This window comes from Vicugna pacos, chromosome 9 (assembly GCF_048564905.1).
Source record: "Vicugna pacos chromosome 9, VicPac4, whole genome shotgun sequence".
Taxonomy (NCBI): domain Eukaryota; kingdom Metazoa; phylum Chordata; class Mammalia; order Artiodactyla; family Camelidae; genus Vicugna; species Vicugna pacos.
Window position 1 is genome coordinate 58,485,353 of NC_132995.1, and position 27,340 is coordinate 58,512,692.

At 45.8% G+C, this 27,340-nt stretch overlaps 2 protein-coding genes across 4 annotated transcripts in view; one reads left to right on the forward strand and one right to left on the reverse strand.

The window, feature by feature from the left end:
- Positions 1–27,340, forward strand: part of NGF (nerve growth factor) — a 51,311-nt gene that overhangs the window by 18,478 nt on the left and 5,493 nt on the right. For all 3 annotated transcript variants that reach the window (XM_006213697.4, XM_015247458.3, XM_031680533.2), the window contains exon 2: positions 25,352–25,475. In XM_006213697.4, the coding sequence (XP_006213759.2) occupies positions 25,352–25,475 (124 nt within the window). The remainder of the gene's footprint in view (positions 1–25,351; positions 25,476–27,340) is intronic.
- LOC140698319 (uncharacterized) overlaps positions 1–27,340 on the reverse strand; it is a 198,700-nt gene that overhangs the window by 10,706 nt on the left and 160,654 nt on the right. The gene's annotated exons all lie outside the window — the stretch shown is intronic.

Genomic DNA, 27,340 nt, shown 5'->3' on the forward strand with positions numbered 1-27,340 from the left:
CTAGCATTGAAGAAATCATGAGAAATCATGCAGTCTTTATATAGAGAGACAGACATAAATTTTAAAAAGAAGGAAAAAAGCCAAAAAGCTAGCAGGTGAAGTGCCTTGTCTAAAATCAGGGTTAGCAGCCAAGCCCTACTCAGGTCTCAGTTCATTTCTTTTTTCCCTCTGTCAGCAGCTATTTCATAAGTACCCACTATGTGCCAGGAGCTGTGCCAGGGACCTGTAATACCAGGTGGATAAAAATTGTGCAAAGTTCCCTCCCTAATGGGGCTTACAGACTCATCAGGAAGACAGTGGCCAAGAATGCCACAGAGGAATGGGCAATCTCCACTCTGAGAAGTGCTCCATGTGTGAGAGCCACATTGCTGCTAGAGACGGGGTGTTAGGCAGGCAGGGGAGACTCCTGTAGGATGGCATGATTCATTTGAGATCTGAAAGGTAGGCCGGAAGAAGAGAAGGAGAGACACTCCCAAGATAAAGGGAAGCCCTCCTTCTTCACCCAGGAAGACGGTTCCGACAGTGGAGTGCTGGAGCGGGCTTGGACAGGCTCGCACCTGCCCCACCCAAGCTCGCCTTCCCAACTCCACATTCAGTGAGGCCACATTGGTAGCTTGAAATTGGCCATGGTGGGAGTATTGACACCCCAAAAAGCAGCAGATGCCCCCTGCTTTGGAGAACCGGTTTTACCAACACACCATGGACTCCATATATGTTCCACCTGCTTCCCAGCGGTGAGCAGCACAGACCCGGCCCTTTAAGCCAAATGCCTTCCCCTTCCTGCAGAGACTCTACCAAGAGCCTGTTCCCAGAATGGCACTGTCAACAAGTGACTTGGGCTCGGGGCTGTTTATGTCAGACCCTGGGCCATCTGGCTTCTAAGAAAGAAGCCGTTCTTGTGGTCTTCGTCACCCCCTTGCCATCTAATGATATTTATCAACCGCCCACGCCTGCCCTGCGCTGCATGAGACCGTCGGCCAGGCAGATCTCAAGTCAGGCTCTGACCCCTTAGGAATTTGGGGCCTGGCTGAGGCTGCTAGGCTGGCATTGTTCCTCCTTAGAAAACTCGTCCTGCTTAGGGTGCAAGAACCGGGGGGCTGAAAGCCCTACCAAGGGCATGGGGTTCAGAGACGGCACCACTGCTGTTTCTCCCAGTCTGTTTCTAGGCACAGGAAACACCAGGGGAGCACAGGTCAGACTTCATGATGTATACGATTTCGTCAAGTTTTTAAAACAACTGATTCTACTACCCTTGTACCCCCACTGTCACCCCGGTTCTCTAAAGAGATTTGCCAAAAGAAAAAGTGAGCTTTGAGTTCTTACGAAGATGGGCAGGAAGCGAGGTGGGTGGACATCACAGAGGTGGACGTGCCTTTGTCTCCAGGACGTGTGTGCACCTGTGTGTGTGTGTTTGTGTGTGCTGTTGGCTGTGTGTACAGAATTTGGGGGAACAAACAGTGGCCATGGATGCAGGTGCAGATGAGGCAGTCAGGCAGGGCTGTGAGAGGGAGCTTCTTAGAGGAAAATGCCCTAGGGTTTTGTTGGGAAAAAAGAGCTGGACGTTCTAGATAATTCCTTCTGATCATCTCCCGGCTCCTGGATGGGAGCCCATGATGATCACATTTGGCCCATCCTGGGGAGGGCACCCCCTGTGCTATGGAAGAGCAACCATTTATTAGCTTAACCTCTAATCAGATTTAAAAGCTGGGTGACACCAGCCAACAAGTTCCCCAGCCAGGATTCTCAGTGAGAGCCAGGCATGAACATGCAGCAGTCCTGTGAAGCCACCCAACATTAGCTGCCCATAGCTCATTCTAGGCATCTTCCCTTGGGCCGATAGTGAGTCTCCCAGAGTCTTCCTTTAAAAGCAAAATCAAAAGTGACCAGGGCGGCAATACTAACACCTAGTCTTGAGTTCACTTCTCAGATTATCAAACTGCACATGCAAGGTACAGGGGCTGTGCTGAGGGAGGAAGGTTCCCCAAAGCAGATGTGGCTGGAGACCAGCAGGTGGGCTGCCAGGGTGGTGGGACGTGGTGATGCTGGAGTAGTTGCTGTTTGTAGGTGCTGTGTAGTTAGAGCACGGGGGTGACGATGAAGGAGAGAGAGTGGCTGGAGATCACAGAAGGTGTGCAGAAGGAGGTTGGCACAGGGTGAGGCGCCCACAGAAATGCAGACAAGAGGTGGGTGGATGTGAAGACAGCTCCCGGCTACCCTGCCGAGAGGCTACATCCCCTCCTTGTTTCTCCTGACGCTGCCTTGGAGTCCGAGGGCACCTACTTACCTTTCTGGCAATGCGCAGGAAGTCCAGGGTCCTGGCTCACATCCTGTAAGTCAGTGAGGAAGTCCAGAGCGGAGCCCTGTCCAGCCATCGGCAGCGGGACTGGGCAGCCCCTATTCTCCACTGCACTTGCGCAGCTTGTGTTCTGTATCTGGCAACCAGCCAACGGGATGAGTGGGGGCTCTACTAAGGAAAGGGCCCCTTCCACTAATTCACACAAAGCCTCCATAGACCTGGCTGCAGCCTGCCCCTGGGAAAGCCCCCTTGGGTCCCAGAAGAGAGACCTCGAGAGACGATGGGAAGCCCAGAGAAGAGGGATGACATGTACCGCGGGGACCAGGGAAGAGGTAGCATTTGCAGGAGGGAAAGGTGAAGACAGATGCTATGCACTTAGCAGCATCTCCTAGAGCCAGCCCAGGGTTATCTGTTTACTCTGCTGAAACGCACAAGGTCTGAAGATCAAGGGATGTCTTCCCTATTAACATTGAAACAACTAAGCAGTTTATGTTATTATGTGCATTGTCTAAATATTGTTAAATAAAACATCTTAGTACTGATAATTACCCAGACATTTCCGTGACCACAGGACTCCTGCAAGGGGCAGGGATGCGTTTCCAGTTGGACAGTGAGCACCAAGGGTTTACTTTGCTGCCACATAGTCACTTGACTGGGGTCTTCTGACTGCAGTTCCGCTCGGTGGAAGCTCTTTATCAGTCCCAGGTGAAGAGAGCTCGGATAAAGTGCAAATTATTCTCTGCGGTCAGATCCCGAAGTATGTGGGTGACAAACATAGTGGTATTGTTTCCCTGAGTGAGTCTTGTTTTCCACATGTGGGAGGAATTCCAGACTTGAGAATTCTGCATCCAGACTTCATAGATTTTTTTTTCTAATTGAGACAATACAACTAATGATAAAGAACAATACCAGCCTGGGTTGGTTCTAAGCTCCAGAAGGCTCTGGGTCCAAACTTGACCTCCACAGGGACTGGACAGGCTCCAACAGCAACTACTGTCTTCTGCTGTCAAGCTGGACCACGGGCTCCACGAGACCAACTTTCCGTTGGTTTGTGGGGTGTGGAGACAGAGCAGACATGCCTGCCTGCTAATGCGCTGTGGGATGGAGCTGCTCTCTGGGCTTATTGAAATCAGATGCCCAGTCCTTGGAGCTGCCCTGCAACCAGATGCTGCTTCCACGCAAGCGCCATCACATTGGAAAATTACAAGAGCCATGACTCCATCTCCTCACCCCCATGCAAAACTCCAGTTTTACAGACTGGGCAAGAGAAAGGCCTTCCCTTCTCCATCACACACTCTGAGGGGCATGTGTCAAAATAAAGTCCTTCCAAATAGCTAAAGTCATATAAAAATTTGAATACCAAAGACAATTCCAGAGGGTGTGCCCTAAATGTTAACATTAGTTATCTCTGAGTTGTGGGATTGGGATAAAAAAGCACAATGGCATATCTGGAATTGTACATAATTGTTCAAGAAAATTACACTCAATCCTCAAATAATATTCCATTTAATATAAATAAATTTTGAGGTTATGGGGAAATCTTTTTCTTCTTAATATGCAGTGCCATTTGAGAAAAATATATTTTAAAATGCTAGTTAGTTAATAAACTATTTCAATTGCTCTAAGACTTAAAAGTTGAATCTAAATTGTATTGACTTTGAGATTTTCTAGGTTAAAATTATGTAATCTGAGTAAAACATTGTTAGACTGAGTTGGTTGGTTGGTTGGTTGATTTTTGAGATTTACCTAAGCAAATATATAGACACGGCCTTGGTTTCCTCCTCTGTGCAAAAAACAAACAACTACTCATAGAGCTACTGTAAGCATTAAGCGAGATAATCTGTTTAAAGTATTTACCACAATACCTGGCACATGGATATTTGATCAGTTTTGGCTCTCATTAGCTATATATATATATTTTTCATTTTCTTTTAAAGATAACATCAATATCTGCAAAAGAATAGGTAGGTGATGAGAAGATATCAATTGTCTCCTTTTCTGAACTTAACCTGAAATAGGTGAATGTGAAGCAAATATCTAGAGCCCAACTGAAGTTTTATAGCCCCCATCAGGTCTTAGATATCTTCCCAGTTACTCCTATAAGTAATGCTCCTATAAGTAACCTTAGAAATACTCCTATAAGTAATCTTAGAAATAATCGGTCCAGATCACTTTACAGATGAGAAGACCAAGCCCGGATGTGTGAGGACTTACCCAATGTCACAGAGTGACAAAGACCGGACCAGATCCTAGGTCTCCAACCATTTCCTGACTGTGCATCTCTGTACTCTCACAGATGGTCTCTTGGTTTCTCTACTGGCTGATGTATAATGATACTGACTCCCCAGTGGTGCCTTACTCCACCCATAATACCACATGGCGCATAGCACAGCCCTGGGTGCATAGCAAGTATTTGATAAATGGTTTGCTTAATCCAACTCAACAGCAGTCTGTAGTCTCTGATGTGACAGGTGCATGCTGGGCAGTATAAAGGATAGGAGGCTAAATAAGACAGGGTCTGCTTTCAAGAAGCTTCCAGAGACTGACCAGGGAAGGCACAGAATGGGATGAGGGGGTCTCGGAGTGGGGACACTTGTTTAATTTCATCTACAGAAGAATGAAGGTCAGAAATTGCATCACACAGTAAACCTCAAGAGTTAATTCTCCAAGCTTCTTATCCCAGACAAGCTCCAAATCTCTATGTTTCCAAAATTTATGTTTACAACTCTTGACTTCTCTCCTTAACTCCAAATTGCTGTATCAACTGCCCACTCAAACTTCCCACTTGTATGTTCAATAGGGATATCAAATTTAACATGTCTGTACCCAAACTCTTGATTCTGTCCTTGAAAACTGTTCTTTCCCCAGTGGTTTCCATCTCAGCAAATCGCAGCTCCATCTTGCTGGATGCTAAAACCTTGGAGTCATTCTTGATTCTCCTCTTTCTCACTTCTCCACATCACAGTCCATTAGGGAATCCTGTTCACTCTATTCCTTCAGCTTTTACCACTTACAGTGTCCTCCCACCTCCCCTACACTGCCATCCTAACCCTGACCATCACCACCTCTTGCTGGGTTAATACAGAGCTGCTCCATTGATTTTCCTGCTTCTGCTCAGTTAGAGTACTCCTTTTAGAATATGTCAAATCATTTCACCTTTCTGCTCTTCTTCTCTTCAGAATAAGTCCAAAGCCCTCACCAAGGTCCATAATGTCTTACAAGAACTGACCCATTTGCCTCTCATATCTTATCTTCTGCCGCTCTCCCCAGGGATCACTCTGCCCCAGGCCCACGGGCTTCTTTGCTCTTTTCAGCCAAGCATGTTCCTGCCTCAGGACCTTTACACTGGCCATACTCTCTGCTTAGATTGTTTCTCCCACATTTCTGCATGGCTCTCTCCCATACTTTATTCAGATCTCTTTGTAAACATCACCTCATCGGAAAGACCTTCCTGTCACAAACTAGCACTTCCCCAATTTGTAATTCCTAAAATCTTACCATGCTTTGTTTTTTCTAGCACCTATCACCAACTGACATTTTGTTGGTTATTTGTTTTCTATCCATCCTCACTAGAATTTAAGCTCCTTAAAGCACAGACCTTTTCCGCCTTGTCCACTGCTATATCCCCAAATCTAGAATACTGCCTTGGCGGGTAGAAGGGGCTCTATATATATTTGCTAAACGAGTGAATCAACAATATACTTTCATTGTGTGTTTCATTGTAGCCGTTTGGTTTCTCCTTATTGCTCCAGCTAGACCAGTTTTATTCCTTTCTGTAATTCCTGAAAGTCCTAGCATGGCCCACCTGCATGGGACAGGTATGCATCAAATGTGTGTCGAATTAAATTGAACAATTACTAAGTGCTAGCCACAAATTACATGGCTTAAATCCAGTTCATATCATCTACAAGAGGCACTGTGCCCAAAGGGTTTGTTCATTTTTCTGAGAGATGGTCTGAGTGTCTCATTAGAACTTAGGCAGCAACTTTGCAGAGAAGGAACAGCACAAACGGAGCTTTGTGTGCTGGAGAAAACGGGGAGGTGCGGTCACGGCAGAACTGAGCCTCCAGAGCCAAGCTCTGGGAAAAGCAGCCGAAGCAAATGTGACCGAAGGGTTGACTGGCTATGGGCCATTAGGGTCACGGGTCTGTCTTGGAGGGGAAGAGTTTACCATATGTCCTCCACAGCACCATGTAGACCAGCCTTGGTGAGTCGGACACACCCAGATTTTTGCTCCTGTCTGATTCTGCTCACTTCTACAGGACTTGACAACTTTGTTCCCTGACTTGGGAATTGAATCCATTTGTTTGCCGTATGATCTGGGGTCTTTCTGCAGTGTTATCCTCAGGCCCCAGACTCCCAGGTCCTGGTATAGATGAGGATGTGCTATTATGAGGCCCATTCACAGTAACCCGCTCCTTTGGCAGGAGTCCAGGTGCAGAATTCAGGGTTATCTGTTGGACTAGAACATGACCCAATGTACTAGGAATCATTTTATAAATTTATCTTAAAAGCAAAGCTACTTGCAGAAATGGATTTAGCTCTGCCTTCAACTGTATCCTCAGGCTCAAATGTTTAAATGAAATAATTCACAAAATGTGTCACTGTCTGCCTGTATTTTCTCCCGATGGCAATAGAATGTTACTCAAGTCCCCAGTTCACCATCAATTATTTTTAAACTGCTTTGTCTTTTAATAAAGGCCCTTTGGGATCTGGAAGACTTGTTTCCAACGTTGATTAGAAAAGGAGAAGCAAATGTACATTTGAAAGCTATACTAAAGTTAAAAAAAAAAGCTTTTAATAAGGAAAGAAACTTAATGTAATAGGCATTTTTGCTTTTACATTTTGAGTGGGTTGGTGCCCATAAGTGATCCTTATCATTGGAACTATGTAGGGAAACCCACCAAAATCAAAGTAAGTGCAGATTTACAGAAAAACAAACAGCAGCTGTCCCAGATCATCTAGGGCGCTGGGGCCAGCAGTCTGTTGAGAATTTATCAAGCCCAGTAGAGCAGTTCAGGGCAAAAGACATTTAAAAAATAAAAGTACAAGCCCATCGGGAATATTAAGAAAAGACTCATTCAAATTTTTTAAAAATGTACATCCATTACAACAGTCGAAATAGGACTCTCTAAACCAGAGCTGCAAAGAGGCCACTTAAGAGAGCTTTCTCAAGGGTGGCATAAAAAAGTGTTCTGGCCTTTCCTTCACACAGCTTGGCTTGGAAGGACAGGACTTCTTTTTCCCTCTGTCTCGAAAATCCGCAAGTCACAAGTTTATGGGCTCCATTATACTGGGTTTTAAGCATTGGTCAATTCAAGGAACCATTTTCTTTGGATAATTTAAACCAATTATTCTCAAAAGTGAATTTCTTGGTGTATTGATTCAAAATTATGTTACCAAATCTTGATTTAAAAATGTTTCCATGATCAAATAAGATTGACCTCAGATTAGTGAATCTTTCTCCAGATTCTCAGTGCACACTGGTATATGGAAAGTTCTGATTAAAGCGAGTTGTTTCTAACCTTACAATTCATAAATGCATTTGACTGTGGAACTCTTGTTTTACCAAACCTCTTTTGAAATTCCAGGGGTGGAAAACACTGATTTAGACATTCCTGTGACTTCAAGGCCAAGATCAAGGTCCATTTCCTTTTGATATCATTCATTCACTTATTTAATGGACATTGATTTGACTTCCACAGGTAGCTGTCAGTGGAATGGGGGAGGTAAACATATGAACAAACATCAACAATTTCACGTGACTGAGGCTTCTCTGAACCTGTCATTGTTAACAGTCTGTACAACACAATTTAGACCCACGTTATTTACTAAACATTTCCTGTGCACTTGTCTCATCTCCTCCCCTATGTTGTTTAACCTTACTTGAGGGCAAAACTCGTGCTTTATGCTTGTCTAGTGTTCTCTCTGATACTGAGCATGGAATTGGATGTGTAGTAGGTCACCAGTGAATACGGGTTGATTGATTAAAGACTAAACTAGATGATCCCTGAGTCGTTTTTAGTTTTATAGAGTTTCTAAGAGTTTTTCTCAAATATTGGTACAACCCTATGCCTATAACACTATGGTGAACCACAAAAATACTGAGTAATTCATTAGCTCTGGTTATCCAGCGGCTGTCTTATTGCCATAGAAGTAACAAAATTAGTATCTGCTGCCCCTCCAGATAGGCAAGCCACAGCAAACCAAAGCAATTTACTCTCTGCTTATGGACACAGTTTAAGTGTTAAAACTTAGGGATTCGACCTTATTTTATCGGAGAACAGCCAAGTTTCTGATTTTATATGGGGGAATCCTGAGACTTAAGTGAATGTGTAGCTATTTTTTGCAAAATGTAATACAGATTAGGGTTAGCCACAATTGGTAACACTTGGGGAGCTGTTAATTTCTTGCTGGCAATTACACTGTAAACTCCCTTCATAAATTTCAGACTTGAACTTGGCATTGTCATCCAGATTTTATGCACATTAATTTGATTTACATATGCTGAGTGGTTCCTAATCCTATGATCAGTAGACAGACAGCACCTCAGTTGCTTTATATATTTGAGAATTGCTCAGAACCACAGAAACTTTATTTCGTAAGTGAACAAAGAAGTGAATGTGGCGGGGATAAGTTACACTGGGTTCTATTCAGTTATGACAAGGTTTCTCAACCTCAACACTATTAACATTTCGGCCCAGATGATTCTTTGTTGTGGTAGGTGGTCCTGTGCACTATGGGATGTTTAGCAGCATCTACCTATGAGATGCAAGTAGCAACCCTTTACGCCATTATGACACCCAAAATGTCTCCAGGTGTTGCCAAATATCCCCTGGGGAGGGGATGGTGGTCGGAATCGCCACTGATGATAGAAGACCCTGGCAATTAAAGTCAGGTCTAGACTCCTTTTTTCATTTTGTGGATTATCTGTTAGTATGTGCTCAGAGCATGGAATCTTACTGTGCTTTGAAACTAGATAATTCCTTTTTCCTAGCCTGTGTGGCCTGGGACAAGTTACCTAATATCTCAGAGTCTCAGTTCCCTTGTCTGTCCGGGAGCCACACATGAACAAGCTCCTAGAATTATTCCTGGAGAGGGACAGGTATGTATTCAATGTTAGTGGTTCCCTCCTCCTTCTCCTCCTTCCACTCCTCCTGCTCTCCCATCCTGTTTCCCCCAGAGCTGAGGTTAACACCACCAAATGATATGTACTACAAATAGCCTGGTGGTTTGTTTCCAATTTTTTCCTTCCACAGATCATCAGGAGCTGACATTATATACAAGCCTTATGTGAGCTTTGGGGGATAAAACCGCCTAAGTCAACAGTAGATGGAGGAGAATCCAAGTCCCCAACACGCTGCATTCATGCCCAAGTATAGGGAGTGTATCCACATCCATCGGAACCATTCATCAGTTTCTTATTCTCTGCTCAAGGCAACAAAGCTGTAACTTGACTCAACAAAGAGGATGCTCACAGATTGAGCACGTCCCCCACCTGCAGCCACCCAAAGCCATAGAATAAACCTGGTGGCTTAGTCGGCAACACCGACTGCTCCCCTGCAGAATGTGGAAGCCCGGGCCAGGCACCTTGAGGGGAACACTAACACAGGAATGTATCTGGTATTGCCTGAAACCTGAAGGGTTTACAGAAAGAACATATGGAAAGGTTTATAGACCTTATTTTCATTATAAAGGCATTATAACAACATTCTGAACCATTTGGAAAACGGGGGAGAAGGGAAGATCACCCAAAGTTCTAACATGCAATACAACTGTTTTCACTTTAGATATTTACTTCCAGGCCTGGTTCCTGTGCACATGTGATTTCCCTTGGCTGCAATGATTTCATACATGGTCTTCCTGAACCTGCTTTGCCCCCTGTTCCACCCCAAGTCAACACACAAACCTTTCTCCTTGTTCTTAACTGTCTTAACAGTTTTCATATTTAACAGCTACACAGAAGTCCTTGAAAAAGATTTTCCACCAAGGAACTAATGAACTATCCCATTTCTGAAGAACACTTGGCTTCTGATTTTGCAATTATAAATAATTTAGAAAAAAAAATGTCAGGAGTACAGCTTTTTCCCTCCTAGGATTATTTTTGTGGCATAAAATCTCAAAAGTGGGATTAAGAGGTGAACTCCATGGACATTTCTGCGGTTTTAAATATACACATGTCAAATTGTTTTAAAATACATTATTCTGATTGCAAAAGCTATTCATGGCTCATGGCAAAATATTTAGAAAATACAGAAAAGTATAAAGAATAAAACAAACTCACCCATCATCCTTTAACTTGACTACTGCTAACATTTGCTGTATTTCCTTCCAGCCTTTTTTCCCGTGTCTATCTTTAATGTATGTATGTATCTAAATTGAGTTCTGTTGTAATATTATTAAGACTAGGATTCCTAAATGAGCCGCTGTATATGGTACTAGGCTCCACAAAGACAGTCAGATGAGTAATTCTAGCTTGCACAACAAGGGGTCTTGTGAAAGTTCAGGGGATGGCTGGGGGCTACCATGAGCACTTCAGGACACCCGCAGCCTCCTCCAGCCACCCACCTCCTGTTAAAGGCCATCTATCTTCCCTCTAGTGTTCCCAACAGAGGAAGCTTGGCTGATCTCATGCAGGGCTGTGTTCTAAAGGTAGTGTGTAAGAGGGCCAGTTTACCTCCATAAACCCCTCAGGACGGCCCCCCCATTGGACAATAACAATCCCTCTCAATAAGTTCAACCAGCTGCTTTTTCCCCGAGTGTGGGAACAGACTGCTCTTTCTTCAGAGGCACACCAGATGAAGTAGTTAGCTTGCGAAGGGGCCATGTTGTTTAAAACATACGAATCTTTCCCAGTAAGTCCACGCAGGCTCACAAAATGAGAGAGAGGGTGATGGGGACTGACACTGAAGGAAGAAGGGCATCCCTACCTCCCACCCTGCTCATTTGGTGGGACTCCAGGAAGAATAACCCTCACTATGTACGTTGTTGTTCATTTTCTCTTTCTCTCCTTTCCTTCCTTCCTCCCATCCTTCCTTCCTTCTTTCCTCCCTCCCTCCCTTCTATTTGTTCTAGTTGCTTATAATTTACACATGTTTAATGCTCTTATAATGAGAGTTATTATAGTTATTCAGCCTGAATTGAACATGGCTCATGACGGGGGACTGGACCTCAGCAGGCAGCCCATTTCCCTTGCTGGAGATCGTTAGCAGCCTTGTGTTGAGGTAGGACCTGCTCCTCTTCCACTTGGGCCTTTTCATCCCAATTGTGTCTCCTGGAACAATGGACAGCAGCTCTTCTTCCCCCGGTGAAAGCTTTCCTGAACTTGTGACATCCCTAATTCAGCCCATCATTTTTACTAAGGGCTGGTTTCTAGATGTCCCACCTTCCTGGTTTGCCTTTAACTGTTGCCACACTGAGAAGAGAAGGCCTGTGGGTCTTGGGCAGAGCCCGTGGTCTCCCTCAGCTTGTTCACTGGCTGGCGGAGCAGCTGTAACAGGGAAATGGCAGTGGCACAAGCGGAAAGGCGGAAACACACCCCAAGGCAGCCTCTCTGCAGCCCCAGCCCCAGTAGCCTGCATCCCAGATTTATGGATGGCACCTGGTGAAGCAGTGATGCAAGTCCAATGTGAAATCCAAGCACATCATCATTTATCTGTGTTTGGATTTGGTTAGGGCTTTTATTAATGACAGAGGACTTGATTAAACAAAGTTTACACTGTAACCAATTCCAGCTGGATCTAGGCCTCAGTGGGAAGCCCCAGTTCCCCTGCTGTTGTCCACTTGTCCTTTTCACTCACCATTTCTTTTCCAAGGCATTTTCTTTGACTCTGATAATGGTGAGGTCACTCGATCATGTTTATTTTAAGGGCCAGTCTGGCACGGTGGCTCTGTGATGAGGGACGTTTGTGTTGAAGGTGCTGTGTACCCTGGGACATGGCCTTATCCTAAGCTATGGGATGAAATCACTGTGTCATTCTGCCAAGGCAATGTTATCATTGAGTTTGGGCTCACATTTAGAATTCCTCCAGCAAAAATCATATTCTAATAGACTGTTAATTTTAACATCATCAGGATTCTCTTGTATGACTACCAGAAGCCAGGTTGATGAAATCTGGGTTCTTTGTGGGGGAGACACTAATTATAAATGGCTCTGATTACCTTTTGCTTGAGCTGTTTCCCCGAGGAAATCCACATCTCGCCAGCACAGGCTGAAGAGTGTGAGTCTGTTTGTGATTTGTGGGGAGTTCTAGCCCCTCACTGGAGCTGAGGTCAAGGCCATCTTCAAAGTTTTCTCTCAATCGGTGTCCCTTTCTTCCACCTCCTCCCCTGGCCCCGCCTCAGCCCACTCTCCTGTTCTTGCTGCTGCTCCTTTGCCCTTTGGGTCCCCCCTTCCCCTCCTGCTTTGCTCACTCCTCTCTCTCTCAAATGCTTCTTATTATATTTCCATCTTTCTCACTTCATTTCTTCAGTTTCCCTCTATGATGACATCAGAATTCCTAAGGGCAGGGCGAATCCCAGCTCATGATTCTGTCCCAGTCAGTGACTGCAGTTGTTGGGCTGGTCTGGTTCCATTTGTTCAGGGCTCATCCATTCATGCCACAAACACTCTTCATGCTCCAAGCTGATGGGAAATGAGAGAGGCGTTTCTCCCTCTGTCCCTGACCTGGACCCGGCCCCAGGCTGGCCCCTAATTGGAAGCAGCAAATCCAGCACCAGAGCCAGGTCCATCCTCAGTGCCAGCATTACTCAGATCCCCCATGGTGCCTGGTGGAGATGGGGCCAAGCCACATAATTCACGGCCAATGCGTGTCCTTCTGATGTGTCTGCCAAAATGTCACTCTTAGCCTGTAGGTGACAGCCACTGCTCATGGGTGAAGAGCCTCCTTGTGATTTCTTCTCCTTTCTTCTTCACCTTTCCTGCTCATTGCTATTCTTGAGAAGTTAGGAGAAGACAGCAGCCCTGTCTCTTTCAAAGAGAGTTTCTGAAGGCTGTAAGCTGGTGGGCTAAAGAAACTGCCTCATTTTCACCCCACAACTTAAAATGAAAACCATCATCTGCTACACACATAGCAGTGAGATTTCTACTATTAAACCATCTATTCAATTCAACGTGGCAAATCAGAAGGAAATGTTTCTGTTCTGTTTAGGTGTCCTGTTTCTCACAGCACCAGAATCTCATTCTTCTAGGAAAAGACCATTTCATTCATGAACAATGAAAATAACTGTCTTCCTAAAAAACAAAACATAACAAAAAACCAAACACGAAAAACACTGATGGTAACTCAACCTCTTCTTCTTTGCCTTTGATTCACTCTTGTTATGTGAAGTACTCACTGCTAAGAGCATGAAGCCTGGACAATTGAACCCTGACTGAGTAATTCACACAGTTCTGGAAAATAAACTCAACAACTCACAAACTGAATCCACTTATAGATGCTCATCCACCAAGGACCCTTGACATTCGATCTCTCCACCTCTCTGTCCAGTGTTCACTGCTTTCCCCCACCCCTCAAACCAAAGTCATAGCTTGGTAATTTCTTGTTTTAGAAAGTGACAAACAGAGCAGGCCGAGAAAACACTGTATGTTTTGGATGAAAAGTGAAATCATTAGGGTGGGTTTCTATTCTTGGTGACTGGAATTTTACTCTGGTTCTGATTAAGCGCAACAAAGATATTATATTTGATGTTTTCCTGTAAATGTACGAGATGGGTTTCTATTGCATGTCCATGAATGGAAATATTAACAGACTCCAGTTGGCTCCATCAGTCTCTGGCTTGGTCTTCACACCCAAAAAACCAACCAACAGAGAATCACATTCCAGCCCAGAGTGAGTAGTTCCTGTCTTGCCTGTGTTTCATTTGTTTGTTTTTCATGGTCTCACAATTAAGAGTAAACCTTATCCAGAAAATGTATGAGAGTACATGGAATAGACACATGCTCATGTTCCGAAATTGCTCAGGGAGAAACAATTTCACATTTTAAGCATCTATCTTCTATGCCTACATTTCTGTCAGAATGGCAGGTCCATCCGGAATCTGTGTCTTGGTGGTTAGAGTATTTCAGTGAGGAGGGAATTTCAGTGTCTATGGGCTGCCTCATGGTGGTGAGCAAGGAGGACCTCATGACAGAGAAGTAGAGAAGTCCAGGTATTCTAGGAATTAGAAAACCAGCACTAGACTTTTAAAAGCAATTAGGTAAATTCAAGAATAGAAGCTATGCCGGATCCCACCTATACATTATCCACATCACAGAAGCAGAGATCGATACTCAATAGAAAACCCAGAGGACACAGCTGTTGCCCCTTTGGATGGCCAGGTTTGTGAGCAGTCTGGAGAAGGGTGACAAGGAAGACCTGGGCTGCTGTCTGCCATGCCATCCACTAAGCAGTGCAACCTTGCACCTGCCCACTTCATGCCGTGTGCAAGTTACCCTATGTGTAAAATGAGGGTAAGACTGATCTCAGAAGATTTTTTTTTCTGCTTAGCTTTTTTTTTTTACATTTTTTATTGATTCATAATCATTTTACAGTGTTGTGTCAAATTCCAGTGTTCAGCACAATTTTTCAGTCACTCAGGGACATATACACACTCATTCAGAAGATTTTTAATGGGCATTTAATAAGACAATCTCTAGAAAGCCCTTCATAGGGTGGCTGGCACATAATACACAGTAAATATTGCTTATTAGTGGTAGTAGTTGTATTCATTGTTAACCTATGGTTTATGCTAGTGAACTTTTTAATGTATTTTAATACATCATATTATATTGCATTTAATTTACACTTAAAATATAGGTAATTCCACCCTTATCGATGCCTCTTAAGCAGCCCAAGGGAGAGACCCAAAGGGGCTCTTTGGGGGATTTCTATCCTACACCTGCCCTTTGCTCCGCCAAGCCCAGACTCCAACTTCCAGTATCTGAACAAGTGACTGAGAAAGAAGCATGCCAGGGAGCTAGCCTCCTCCTGGGACCCTGGGGGCCCTTGTCCCGCTGGCACAGAGGGGCCAGGAGAGAGCCACTCTCCAGCTAGTCTTTGACTCCCAGGGAACTCCCCTCTTCCGAGTGGGAGCCAATCACTGCATGGAGTCCAGCTAGTCAGAGGAGAGTCTCCTTCTGGAGGCTGAGAGGAGGAGTCAGGGAGAGCTTTCCCTCCGGTAGGGGCCTAAACACAAAGTCCTCTTGTCTTCAGATTGTGAAGAAATAGAAAAACTCAAAGATGCAGCAACAATGGCGCACTTATCCTCAATACATTGCACAGACAAGTGAAGGAACCCACCTCCTTCTGGGAGGACCGAGATCCGTAACTCCTTACCTACCTTTTGGAGTGTGAGTGTGTGTGTGTGTGTGTGTGTGTGTGTGTCTGTGTATAATGTCCTTGTAACAGCCATGGATAGTCTTCTTTTGAGATGATAAAACTAGTTAAAAAAATGATTAAACTGAGTAATGTTGTCATCTACATTACTGGAAATACAAAGTTAACAATAACAACAAAACTCAGGGGAAAGCAAGGAAAAAACAGCTTCCAGAATAAGCTCTGGAAATACATCTATGGAAAGCAGGCATACTGATTTATAGACTCAGCTCTCTTCACCACCCAGTTGGAAGTTATATGGACCTAAATAATTCACTTGAGTACTTGGAACAGGCTAAATGATCCCCCAGGCACGGCCCTCTTCTGGCTCTGCTGATTCTACTGACAGCCTAAGAGCAGGACTTGGGGAACACTGGTCAGACTTCCCTGCCTGACTCCAAGAAGGTCTTTTTCAATCCTTTAGTGATGGTGGTGATGGTAGTAATAGTCGTAGTGGTATTGATAGTGGGGGTGGTAATGGTAATGGTAAAATGGAGGAAGTGGTGATGCTGGTAGTGGTGATGGGTGATGCCAGGAGGGTGGTGGTCATGATGATGGAGGGGGTGGGGGTGGTGCTGGCAATGCAGGTGGCACTCGTGGTGGATGTGGTGGTGGAGGAGGTGGTTAGGGATAATGCTGCCATGCTGTATGGATCTGAAAAAGAGGCCTGTATAAATGCTGTGATAGATTTGAGAAGTGGACAGAGAGAGGTGGGGCACTTAGGTACTAGGACTTCATGAGCACATGCGCATTGGGTACCAGGCTCTGCCTGTAACTACAACATGTGCCTTTTGAGGTGATTCCTCTCTTGGGATCAAGGCAAGCAAAACAAACTGGTGGAGGCAGATACACACTTTTACTGGCAGTAAATTAGGTGGGATTGTTTGTTCAAAGTTTTTTGTTTGTTTTATTTTTAATTTTTTATTTATTTTTGTTTTTCCTCCTAAAAATATATTTGAATCTATATTTGGGGAATAGAAAAATTAGGTCTGAGGAAAGAAATAAAAGTAGAAAGAAAGCGGGGGCTACGAGTCCTGGACACAGAAGGGTGGACACAATGCAGGCAAAGAGGAGAGCCCTTCGTATACAGAGTGGACCAAATCAGCTTTAGGCAGAGCTTAAAAGTCCCTGAGGCCAGGTGCCCACAGGATGGGTAGGTGTCCTGGGACAGAAGGTGAGGGCTGGAGCCAGGCCTGGTGGCTGTGGCCAAGGGGAGCTGGGGCAGTCTGTCAAGAATCCACCTTCCTAGGAACAAAGGGTGACACTCTAGACCGGACATGGCGGGATGAGTCCCTGGAAGGTCTCGGAGGGGCAGCTCCCTTTCACAGACAGAGGCCTGGTGCCAGGAGCTCAGCTGCTTCTCAAAAAAAGAGTGACTGCTAACAAATGGTTTTCATTATCATCTCACAGCCTCCACCCTTGTTCTGTATGTGTGTGCTCGGCTTTTCCCTTTCTTTTCTTCATCTTTTCGTGGGCTGTAACTAAACAATGAGGTGATTGCCATCCCAGTGGATTGCACAACACAACCAGCGGCTGGGTTGGCGCATAACTTTCTCCAAGGAAATTCTTAGACAAGAAAAATAAGCAAGCTGGAAATAAGGATTTTGTTTTGCACAACACCTGTGTATGCTTTTCAGCGCTTGTAAGGAAAGCAGAACGGGGTCTGCTGAGAGCTGATACTTGGTTCCTCAGCAGTGCACCTGTCAGCACGGCAATGGGGCATTCTTCTGAAATAAAACCCTATATCGCCAAAGTGAAAGGGGGGCTCTCCCAGGTATCCAGGAATATAAATTGGGACCACTTGTTATTTACCAATATGAACTAATGATTGCCTTTGAATAAACTGGTGCAGCCATGGGAAGAGTTCAATTCTGTTTGATAAACATTCATCACGTGCCTACCCTGGCACATCCTCATGGAGAGGAAAACACCTAAGACCTCAAGACGTTAGTGATTCAGCAGATGCCTAAATTTGTCCCAAATCCCTGGATAACTGAGCATAGCCTTGACCATGAAGATGGTCCGTGTTGTGTTCTTCTTGTGATTCACTTGCCCTGTTAGGCAGCAATCACCCTGAGCAAAGATACGATTAACTCTACAGGGCTGGGCAAGTTTTCATCATAGCTGGGGCAGGGCAGCTTCCTCCCTCTGACTGCAACAAGGCTGAAGAAAATGGATCATTTCAAAAACTAGTATTTCAGTTCGTTACTCAGCATCTTTGTCGGGAAATGATTGCAGATAATCGTCCTGCAGCTGCAGACTGTGCTCTACGCTTGCACAGACGGAGGCCACTGAGCATGTGCCTGGCCAGCCAGTCCACAAAGATGGGGACATAAACAAGGACTGTGGCACAAACGGGATTTCTTCTTGCCAGAGACAGCCCGACCAGGACATGGGATGGACATGAGGCATCACTTCCTATTCTGCACCCAGACTCAGTATAGCTGAATGTCTTTAATGGCATTAATAAAAATAGCTAACATTTATGTAGCATCAGCTAGGTGCCAGGCACTGGGCTAAATGCTTATTCTATTTAAGCCTCTCAACAACCCAAGGTGGAAGGTATAATTATTTCGAATTTTTAGAGGAGACACTGACACACAGAGAGGTTAAGTCACTTACTAAAGGTCACACAGTTGGTTAAGCGGTAGGGTTGAAATGCAACCAGCCCCAGGCCTCAGGGCCTTGGGTAACCGGCCATCAAGGGAACTGCAGCGTCACTAGTGGCCCTTTCCTCACAGTTCTAACAGCCTACAATTCCGTAAAGTAATAACCAAGATTCTAAAATAAATAGTTCTATTTCTCTGAATCTTAAACATCTAAACTTCTTTAAAAGCAATAGGATGAGTAGCTGAGTGCCTGGTTTCTTCTTTCTCTACATGTGTGCGTGTGTATGAGAGTGTGTGTGTGTGTGTGTGTGTGTGTGTGTGTGTGTGTGTGTCGTGATGAAGCAGGGAAAACTGCCCTTACCTTTGGAATTTCTCATTATCCACAATGTTCTGGGTCCCTGGAGATGATGCACTCTGTGGGTCTCTTGTTAGCCCTGGAGTAAATTTCCCCAGTACAGAGTTTTGGTTTCGTTCATGATGTCATGGTCCAATAAAGCTTAAAAGAAGAAACACTAGAAGATGGAGAATGCTCTGAAGTACAATTGTATGAGAATCAAGTGCCTAGGAGGACAGCAGGTTTTCATCTCCCCTGACCTCTCCTCCTGAGATAATGAAAGAGCTAAATGAAACCCCTTAAACTAAGCTTTAAAACGCCCATCAAATAGCCCCTCATTACAGTTAACCAGCCGCTGACATTCTGACATTCCCCATCAGGCATATATGACACTGGGACTGGAGGGTTAAAGCCACACGCAGGAAGTAGCTCAAACAGCCCAGAGCCCCCTGACAAACACACACAGGGAAATCAGTTCTTCATCTCCAGCCCTTATCTTAGCCTCGGGTTCCCTCGGATTTGCGTGGGCTGCATGCCTGGGCAAAGCCGGGCTGTTCCCTCTTTCATGCCTGGAGTCAGATTTTCTGCATGTGAAGTGAGCAGACAAGCCAGGAAATGTCAGCTCAGAAGAGGGAGGGAGCTGTCACTCCAGGGGCTGTGCAGTGGGGCAGCATCTGACATGCCCTCAGGACTCAGTTTCCCCAGGATGTGTTTGCTGCTGGCTCCCTTGGAACCATGTTTTCTTGGCTGCGGGGTAGTTGGGGTGCAGCTGCTTTTGCAGCGAAATTGAAGTCCAGCTGCTTCAACAGAAGTAGTCTCATCTCATGGACACTTGCACGAGTCAGGGTGGCCTTTTATGGGGACCTTTACATCCAAGTCCCATGGCTTGTCCCTTATCCCTCTTTAATTGAAGGACAGAATGCCTGACTTTTCAAAAGCCGGAGAACACTGCTTGTCTGTTTCGCCAAGATTTTTCCTGGGTCTTTTTCAGGGTTTAGCTTGTCTTAATTTCTCAAGTTACATCTGAACTGCATTATAGACTTATGTGTCGTAACACTGCTTGACCTGTTGCTTGGAAAACATACCACACACTGAGAGGAAAAGGCTAGCTCAAGAAGAGCTGAAGACATTTAATCCTATAAAGCAAATAGAAGAGCGAGCTTGGATCCCGTTAGCATTCACTGGCAACGTTCTGTTTTCATTCACGTATTCCATCCCAGGTGGTCATCTTGGTCTGCAATGGGCTGGAGGTGCTGGTACTGTTGGATCTAAACTTTGATTCCAACCAACCCAAGAGTCTCCTTTTTCCCGCAATACTTCTGTCTGCTCTTAGTCCCAAGTATGGGAACAACAGCCGGGAAAGGCCCAAAGCAGAGCTGAAATGGATCTTTTCTCTTGTGGTTTAAGGATCAGCCAGTTGGAACTCAGGAGATGTTTTCTTAGGGTTGCAGAAAAGTTTGAAAAACCGTTGGATTGTCTTTGGCACTCAAATGTAGATTATAGATATATCGTTAGTATTACTAAGCTGATGGGCTATGCTACAAGGACTGTTATTTAGTAGCACATTCTTGCAAAAATATACTGCCCTCAGCTCTGTAATGGGAGGCTGCTGTGTGTTTAGATGTCTTATCATGTCTACCGCATTCATGTCATTGTAATTACCCAAGTTATGGAAACCCCTCTGTGGCATCGGCATTACACAGCTTGTGAATCCACAGCTCATCAATCCAGTTGGGGAAATATCATGCAGACTGTGGCCCAGAAGGCCACGCACAGTTGTAGCAAATGCTTTGATTCTGAAGCTCAAGGTCAACCAACCATGATGGTTTCTTCCTTGAGCTGCCTGACTCTCTGGGGAAATGCTGGAAAGAGTTTGTAATTTATCCCAGAAGCTCCAAAAGAGCCATTGGACCATCCCCTCTTTTAGGAAAATGCAGCAAGTCCCTTTAGAATTGTCAGTATCGAAACTTTCAGTCTAAAAGAATAGCGATTTTGCTGAACCTTAATGTCTTCCTAAGTCCTTGTTGCCAGATGCACTGTTTTCCCATTGGATGTGCCAAAACCACCAAATAGTTAAAACACGTCAGATCGTCCGAAGATGGCCCAAACTGAATTTTTCCCCCAAAGAAGAGCTCCTAGTCAGCAAATCATGGTCATATTCCATATTAGAAAATGTCTGATTAGGCTAAAAATTAGGAAAACAGACTTTCAACACAAAAGACTTCACATTTTCTTTGTGAATAGGCTCAGAGCAAGAACTAAGAGAGAGAGGGGCGAGTTAAGGGGAAGAGTTACAGGAATGAACGTCACAGCAACAGCGCCACCAGTTATTATGACGCCCTCAGGAACATGTTCTTAATGCCCAACATTCCTAGTGAGTTCTCCCAACTCATCTAGGAGGATGGAGGCTGCAGCTCACACCAGCTGCTCTAGCGTATTTGATGTGGTATAAGCTACTCTTGGGACTAGCCATTGTGTCTGAGCATATGCAAGGAGTGAGTGGTCCAAGAATTCTTTCTAGTCAAGCATCCTCCAATTTCTGGTATTAAAAATGTCAGCAAATAATCCTTGGGCATAATAATATGCTAACCATAGCTTCAATACCAAAGAATGTTGTAAGTGGCATGCAAGGAGTAAAAAGAAAACTTCACAATTGACAAATGTCAATTACATCTAGATAATTTGGGGGTGGGGTGGGGTGGGGTGGGCAGGGGAGACAGGGACAACATCCCCCAGCGACTCTGCAAGGCATAGTCTCACACCTGTTTATTGCCTACAGTGTGACCGAATCTACACTTTATATTTCCTGAGGTATATTAATTTCTTGATAATTTCTCCTAACTGCTAGCTCATCAAAGCCAGCGTCAAGTTTCCCATTCATCCTGTACAGCCGTGATTCTCAGCCCTGGCTTTTTCTTGGGGTCATCTTGGGAGCTTTACAAAATGCAGTTTGTATTTTGAAATTGACCAAAATATCACTGAGACCTCATGACAGTGAAGGGGCCACTGAGACAAGTGTCCGCAGTCCACAGAGACGGTCACATACACAGGCTTAACTTCAGGGGCCTTCAGAAGAGCCTTTAGCTCTAGCTGACTCAAGGCTGGTTGGTCAGGGGGCTCTGGGGTGTGGCCTAGACATAAAGTTGACCGTAATAAGGGAAGTTATAGTCAAGCAGGCAGCCCACGGCAGTAAACTGACTCTGGCTGTCACTCTCTCGGTGCTGCAGTCAGAGGAGGGCCAGAGTGGGACCCTCCAAAACAGTGCTTCTCAAACCTAAGTGTGCATCAGAATCACCTGCATGGGTTGTTAAAAGTCAGATTGCTGGGTTTCACTCAGCATTACTAGGCTTCACTCAGCATTGCTAGGCCTATGGTGGAGACAACGATTTTGCGTTTCTAACAAATTCCAAGATATTGCTAGTACTACAGTGGAGCACACTTTGAGAAGCACTGCTTTGAAGCCTGAGACCCAGGCCAGGCCAGCGTTGTCCAGGTCTAGAAGGGGTACACCAGACTTCAATAGTTTTTCCTTCGTGCCCTGGGAGAAGGAATGGAACGTGGTCCTGAGATGAGCTGGGATTTATTTGTATGCATTTATAAAAGTGTGAAAGCTGTCTGATGAAGTGATTACCGCATGAGCACAGACAGGGTTTTAAAAATAGATATGCATTTGCATTGTTTGTTCCTAATATCTTTCCATTAGAAATTAGTAGCATTTAAATCAGATTTAATTTTAGAGCCCCAGCCTTCACTAGCATGAGACTAAAAACAATGACAATGGTATCTATGAAAATTACTGTTTCCATATCCTAGACAGGAAGTTGCTCTCTCCAGTAGCAACTACCTGTTCCTACGCTGAACAAGGGAAGGCCAAAGGCATAAAAGATGCAAGACAAGGTCTCAAATAAATCAGGCATCTAGATGTGGTGGGCAGGGGGCCCTGGTATGCAAAGGTAGCTTGGCCTGAGGTTGTAGATATACAGTCAGGGAACCTATTGTGGCTGGTCTACAGCTGATGCCCCAAGAAGGCAGGTCTGCCCAGGAGCTGTGGAATGCTTCATTTAGATAGCCCTTCTTTCTCCTTCTAATCACCTAGATTGGAGGCCATCCTGGCTGATAGTGGAACATACAGAATACAGTCAGAGAGTCACTCTTACTTCCCTAGTTGTCCCATAGGTTACGGTGGAGGCTTTTCGTGTCACACTGGAAGGTACAGTCAGCAGGCAGGCCACAGCACTGAGCTCTGCAAGCGCATGAGCACGTGCTGCTGTATAAGCCCATCACATACTCCTCCCACCCGCCCGCAAGACCCCGTCTTAAGCCATGCTGGACCTCCAGCCAGTTACTGAGCCCTGGGGCTCTGGGATGCCTTTCCTTCTCTTCTTCCCTGATGCACTCCTGTTCATCTGTAAGAACCTGGCTCAGATGCTGCTTCCTCTGTGAACATATGTCTCTGGCTAATCTGGCCAGATAAAATCAATTCCTTCCCCCACTATGTTTTCCATCCCGTGTCAGATATCCACCATTCTTATCGCATTGTGCTTTAAATGGTGCTCGTGTGCTGGCTTTCCTCACCTCTAGCTTATTTGCTCTTGGATGTTGTGCGATGTCTCATTCTTTTTTGGATCCCTAGCACCTAGCACAGTGGCTGGTGAAGCACTTCCAAGTTTAGTGCTTAATAAATGAAATAAAGAATTCCAGTGTTTAAGCAGGGGAGAAAGCATTTCTAACCACAAAGCAGGGATGCAGGCTAGGGAACTTTAATGCTCACAGAATCACAGGCAATCAGAGCTGGAGGGGACCTGAGTTATCACCAGTACCAGTTCCTTATCCTGTGGAGGAGGAGGCTCAGAGTTGCTCAAAGATACTCAGTGACTCACTGAAAGCGAACTGGGCCAGGACACAGCTCGGTAGGTTCCAGTCTAGCGATCAGTCAGGTTTGGCCAAACATCCAGCTGCAGGGTTGTGGACCAGATCAGATCCTCCTCCTGTAAGTGACGGAACCAGACCCCAGGCTGCCCACCTTCTACCATGGGGACCAGACAGCCTCCCTCTCCTGTGCTCAATCCAACCCTGAGAGGATTTAAAAATGGTCTCTGCTATAGAATCTAACTTTTTTAGGGTGTTTGAAAAAGTATTCATCTCTAGCCCTGAAGCCCAACTGAGTATCGGAAAGTTTTTCTGACAGTTCTGAAGCAAAAAGGGTATTTTGAGTAGAGTGGGTAAGAAAGAGGAATGGAAACATCCCAATCCTTAATTTCATGATTTCTAGCAGCAGAAAAACCATTCCAGGCCCAGTCTACCTCCTTGTCCTCCTCTGTGATTTGGGGCCATGGTAGCTTCACTGACATTTGCTTCTGTAGCACAGGATAAGACAGGGTGTTGCAGGAAGATAAGCGGGTGGGAGGGTTCCGCACTGGGAGAAGACAGGATGGGGAAAGGGGTTTGGGGAGTTGAAAAGACAATCTAAACAGGAAGGATAAGGATGCCATTCTAGAATTTTTTTAGGGGGTACAGGGGAGTTACCCCATCCTACAGTAAGTTCTGCAATAGACATAATAGTTCATTTATTCATTCATAAAAAATGTCATGTCACCCTCCAGCTTACAGCCTTCCACTTCCTTCCCATAGGCAATAGGGTGAAACCACAGTCCCGCACTACATCCCTGCACAACTGGCTCCTTCTACCTCTCCAACTTATTTCCCACGTCTCTTTCCTACATGCGCAGCATCTTTGACTTGTTTCTACCTCAGGGCCTTTGCACTTGCTGTTCCTTCTGCCTGGAATACTCTATTCCCCATTCCTTCTCACCCTTCAGATCTCAACTTGAAGGCCACTTCCTCGTAAACTCTTGACTGAGCAGCCTATCTACAGTGGCCCTCACTACACCCTGCAGTCACCTCTATCATCATCCCCTGCTTACCTTCAGGGCATGTCAGGAATCTGAAGAGAACTTGTTTACTTACACAAGACTATAAACTCCAGGAGAGTAGAGACCTTGTCGGTCTCACTCTCTGTCGGGTCCCCAACACCTAGATCAGTACTCGGCACACAGTAGCTGCTCAGGAAATACTGTTGAATAAACGAATGAAACACCTATATATATGAGACTTATAGAATTGAATGGAGAACAGAAACCTACCATTGCTTCTAGGAACTACAATCTAAAATTGGACAGAATCTTTCTTCTCATCGTATCAGCTCCCTAGCTCCTATTCTGAACATGTGACTCTTGGCACAGTTCTCTGAGAGTCATGTCCTAGTTCTGCAAGAGCTCTTGGTATCTATCAAGTGGTCAGGTTGTCTTGTTTGCCGCCATTACGCATCTGGATTTTCATCAAAGCACCAACTTGTTCTCAATTGTCAGGACTTCTTCTTCTGTATAATTTACCTTAGTTACACTGGTCCAGAGTTGGGTCTAGTACATCTACACATGTATAGTGTACAGAATAATTCTATTTTTGATGCTGGTTTAGGGGCCTGCTGAGCCGGACTCTGACGTGGGGCTAGACGCACCTACATCAGCCATAGACTGTGTCCAGGCAGAAACCAGGTCCACACAGGTTCAGCCCCTGGCCTTTTCAGTAGTTGAGCTCTAGCTCCTCCTGGACCCTGAGGCTGGTAAAGTCCCAGCCCTCGGGGAAATGGGGCTTGTCCAGTTGGCACATCCCTTCCCTCCTGCTTGGGGCACAGCTATCCGTCTGCTAGAGACTGTGGGGGAAGTGCCCATCTAATGCCAGCTTTCTCCTCCCACAGAGTCCTGGCCCGGAGTCGTGCAGTCCACGGGGCTGGATGGCATGCTGGACCCAAGCTCAGCTCAGCGTCCGGGCCCAATAACGGCTTTTCCAAGGGAGCAGCTTTCTGTCCTGGCCACACCGAGGTAAGCACTGGAGGGGCATCTGCTCACCGAGGTTCCTAGTTCTAGAGCTGCCAAGACAGCTGGAAGTGAGCCCCAGGGTGAGGATCGGCATCATTGGCTCCAGCTGCTGGTCAGTGGTGGCCCAGGTGGCTCCTCGTGACCCAGTGCATGTGGCCCTGCCAGCCCGTCTGGGAGAGCAAGCCGCCCATGCTCTCAGGCTGGCCCCATGACTTCCAGGGACATGTGGAGGGTCTGAGCCACCCACCTGTAAAGTAACAGAACACAGGGCCCCCAACAGACGGTCAGCATCACTCAGACCCTCCACATAGCTCCTGGTCTGTCTGAGCAGGCGACCTTATAAGATTGAAGGCCTTTGACCACTCTTTATGCCCTTGGCCATGGAGTAGAGGGTGGGGAGAGCCCCAGATCTGGGGACAGAGGCCTGGCTCGGAGTCCCACTTCCACCAGTTTACTCTTACTGTGTCTCCTGTTTCCTTCTCTGTAAAATGGGAAGAATAAGACCTACCTCCTAGGTTTGTTGTGATGGGTAACGAGACAGTTATGCCCAATAAATGATAATGATGTAATTATGATCTCTCCTCACTCATTTTAAGATGTGTCTGTAAGAATTCAGACCAGTAGATTCTGTTTTCCATTCCGCCCTGGAGTAGACAATGAATCCACAGGTGCCTGTACCTGCTACTGCTTTCTGGCCACATATTTCTATCATGGGCATTTTAAGTGCTTTTGAATCAAGTCTGCGTGATGCCTAGAAACCTGATAAACCAGATATAAAACAATTAAATAGCCAACTCTTCCCTTCTCTCTTGATTTATGGCTTTGGGAAGGTAAAACTTACAGTCTGTTGAATGGAATTTTTATTTTGATGTTGGAGGCTTGGAAGCACAGCCCAGGACCCATCCATTACAGTGTGCGCTGTCTCGGGCCTCTCTGCTCTAGATCAGCCGAGGCTGAGCAGTGCCAGGCGTCCACGTGCAGAGCCTGCCACTCACCAGCTGCACTGAACCTCCCCAAGGCCCATTTCTCTCCTCCATAAGGTTCAATGATTGGACTGGATTAGTGGTTCTCAAATGTGGTCCCCAAACCAGAAGCATCAGCATCACCTGGGAACTTGTGCGGATTCTCGGGCCCCATCCCAGACCTACTGAATCAGAAACTCTGCGGGTGGGCCCGGCAGTCCGTGGTTTAACAGGCCGTCCAGGTGATCCTAATGCACCGAACCTCTGGCCTTGATCAACCCCGAAGTTCTTTCCAGTCCAGACTTCCCCCTAGTAAATCCACCCTGGGAGATGCTCGCAGAAGAACTGGAGTTTATTCTGTCAATGCCTTTCTCTGTTGCAGCCTCCCGGGGAATACCTCCCAGGGAAGCGGAGGGGCCCTAGAATTCGTCTCTCACTCTATGCAAGCCTCAACCCCCAAGAGTGTCCCAGTCTTTACAGCTGAAAGCAGCAGCCAGTTTACATTTAGAGCGGAGGCCACATGTAAAACAAGAAATGACTCTTGACCCGCTCTCGTAATGTGGCGAGTGAGATGGAGGAGGAGGAGAAGGCTGGATTTCCTCAGCCACAAGGATTTCCTCTCTTGCTAACAGAGTGACCCCGGTTCACTGATCTAATCTCAAGCCTGAGAATCACTAACAGCTCTCAGCATCCCTCCCTATAAGGCAGGAATTCTCTTACTCCCTCTACAACGCACCTCCAAAGGCAGGTGCCTCTCAGCGCCACAGGCCGTCCTGGCCACGGAGGTGGACCCATCACTTGGCCCAGTCTAGGAGCTTCATCATTCATTCAGGTGGGGCCAGAACCTGTGTGAACTCATTCACCTGGTGCAGGGAGTTTCTCTGATGACTGGAGTGTATGAACCAC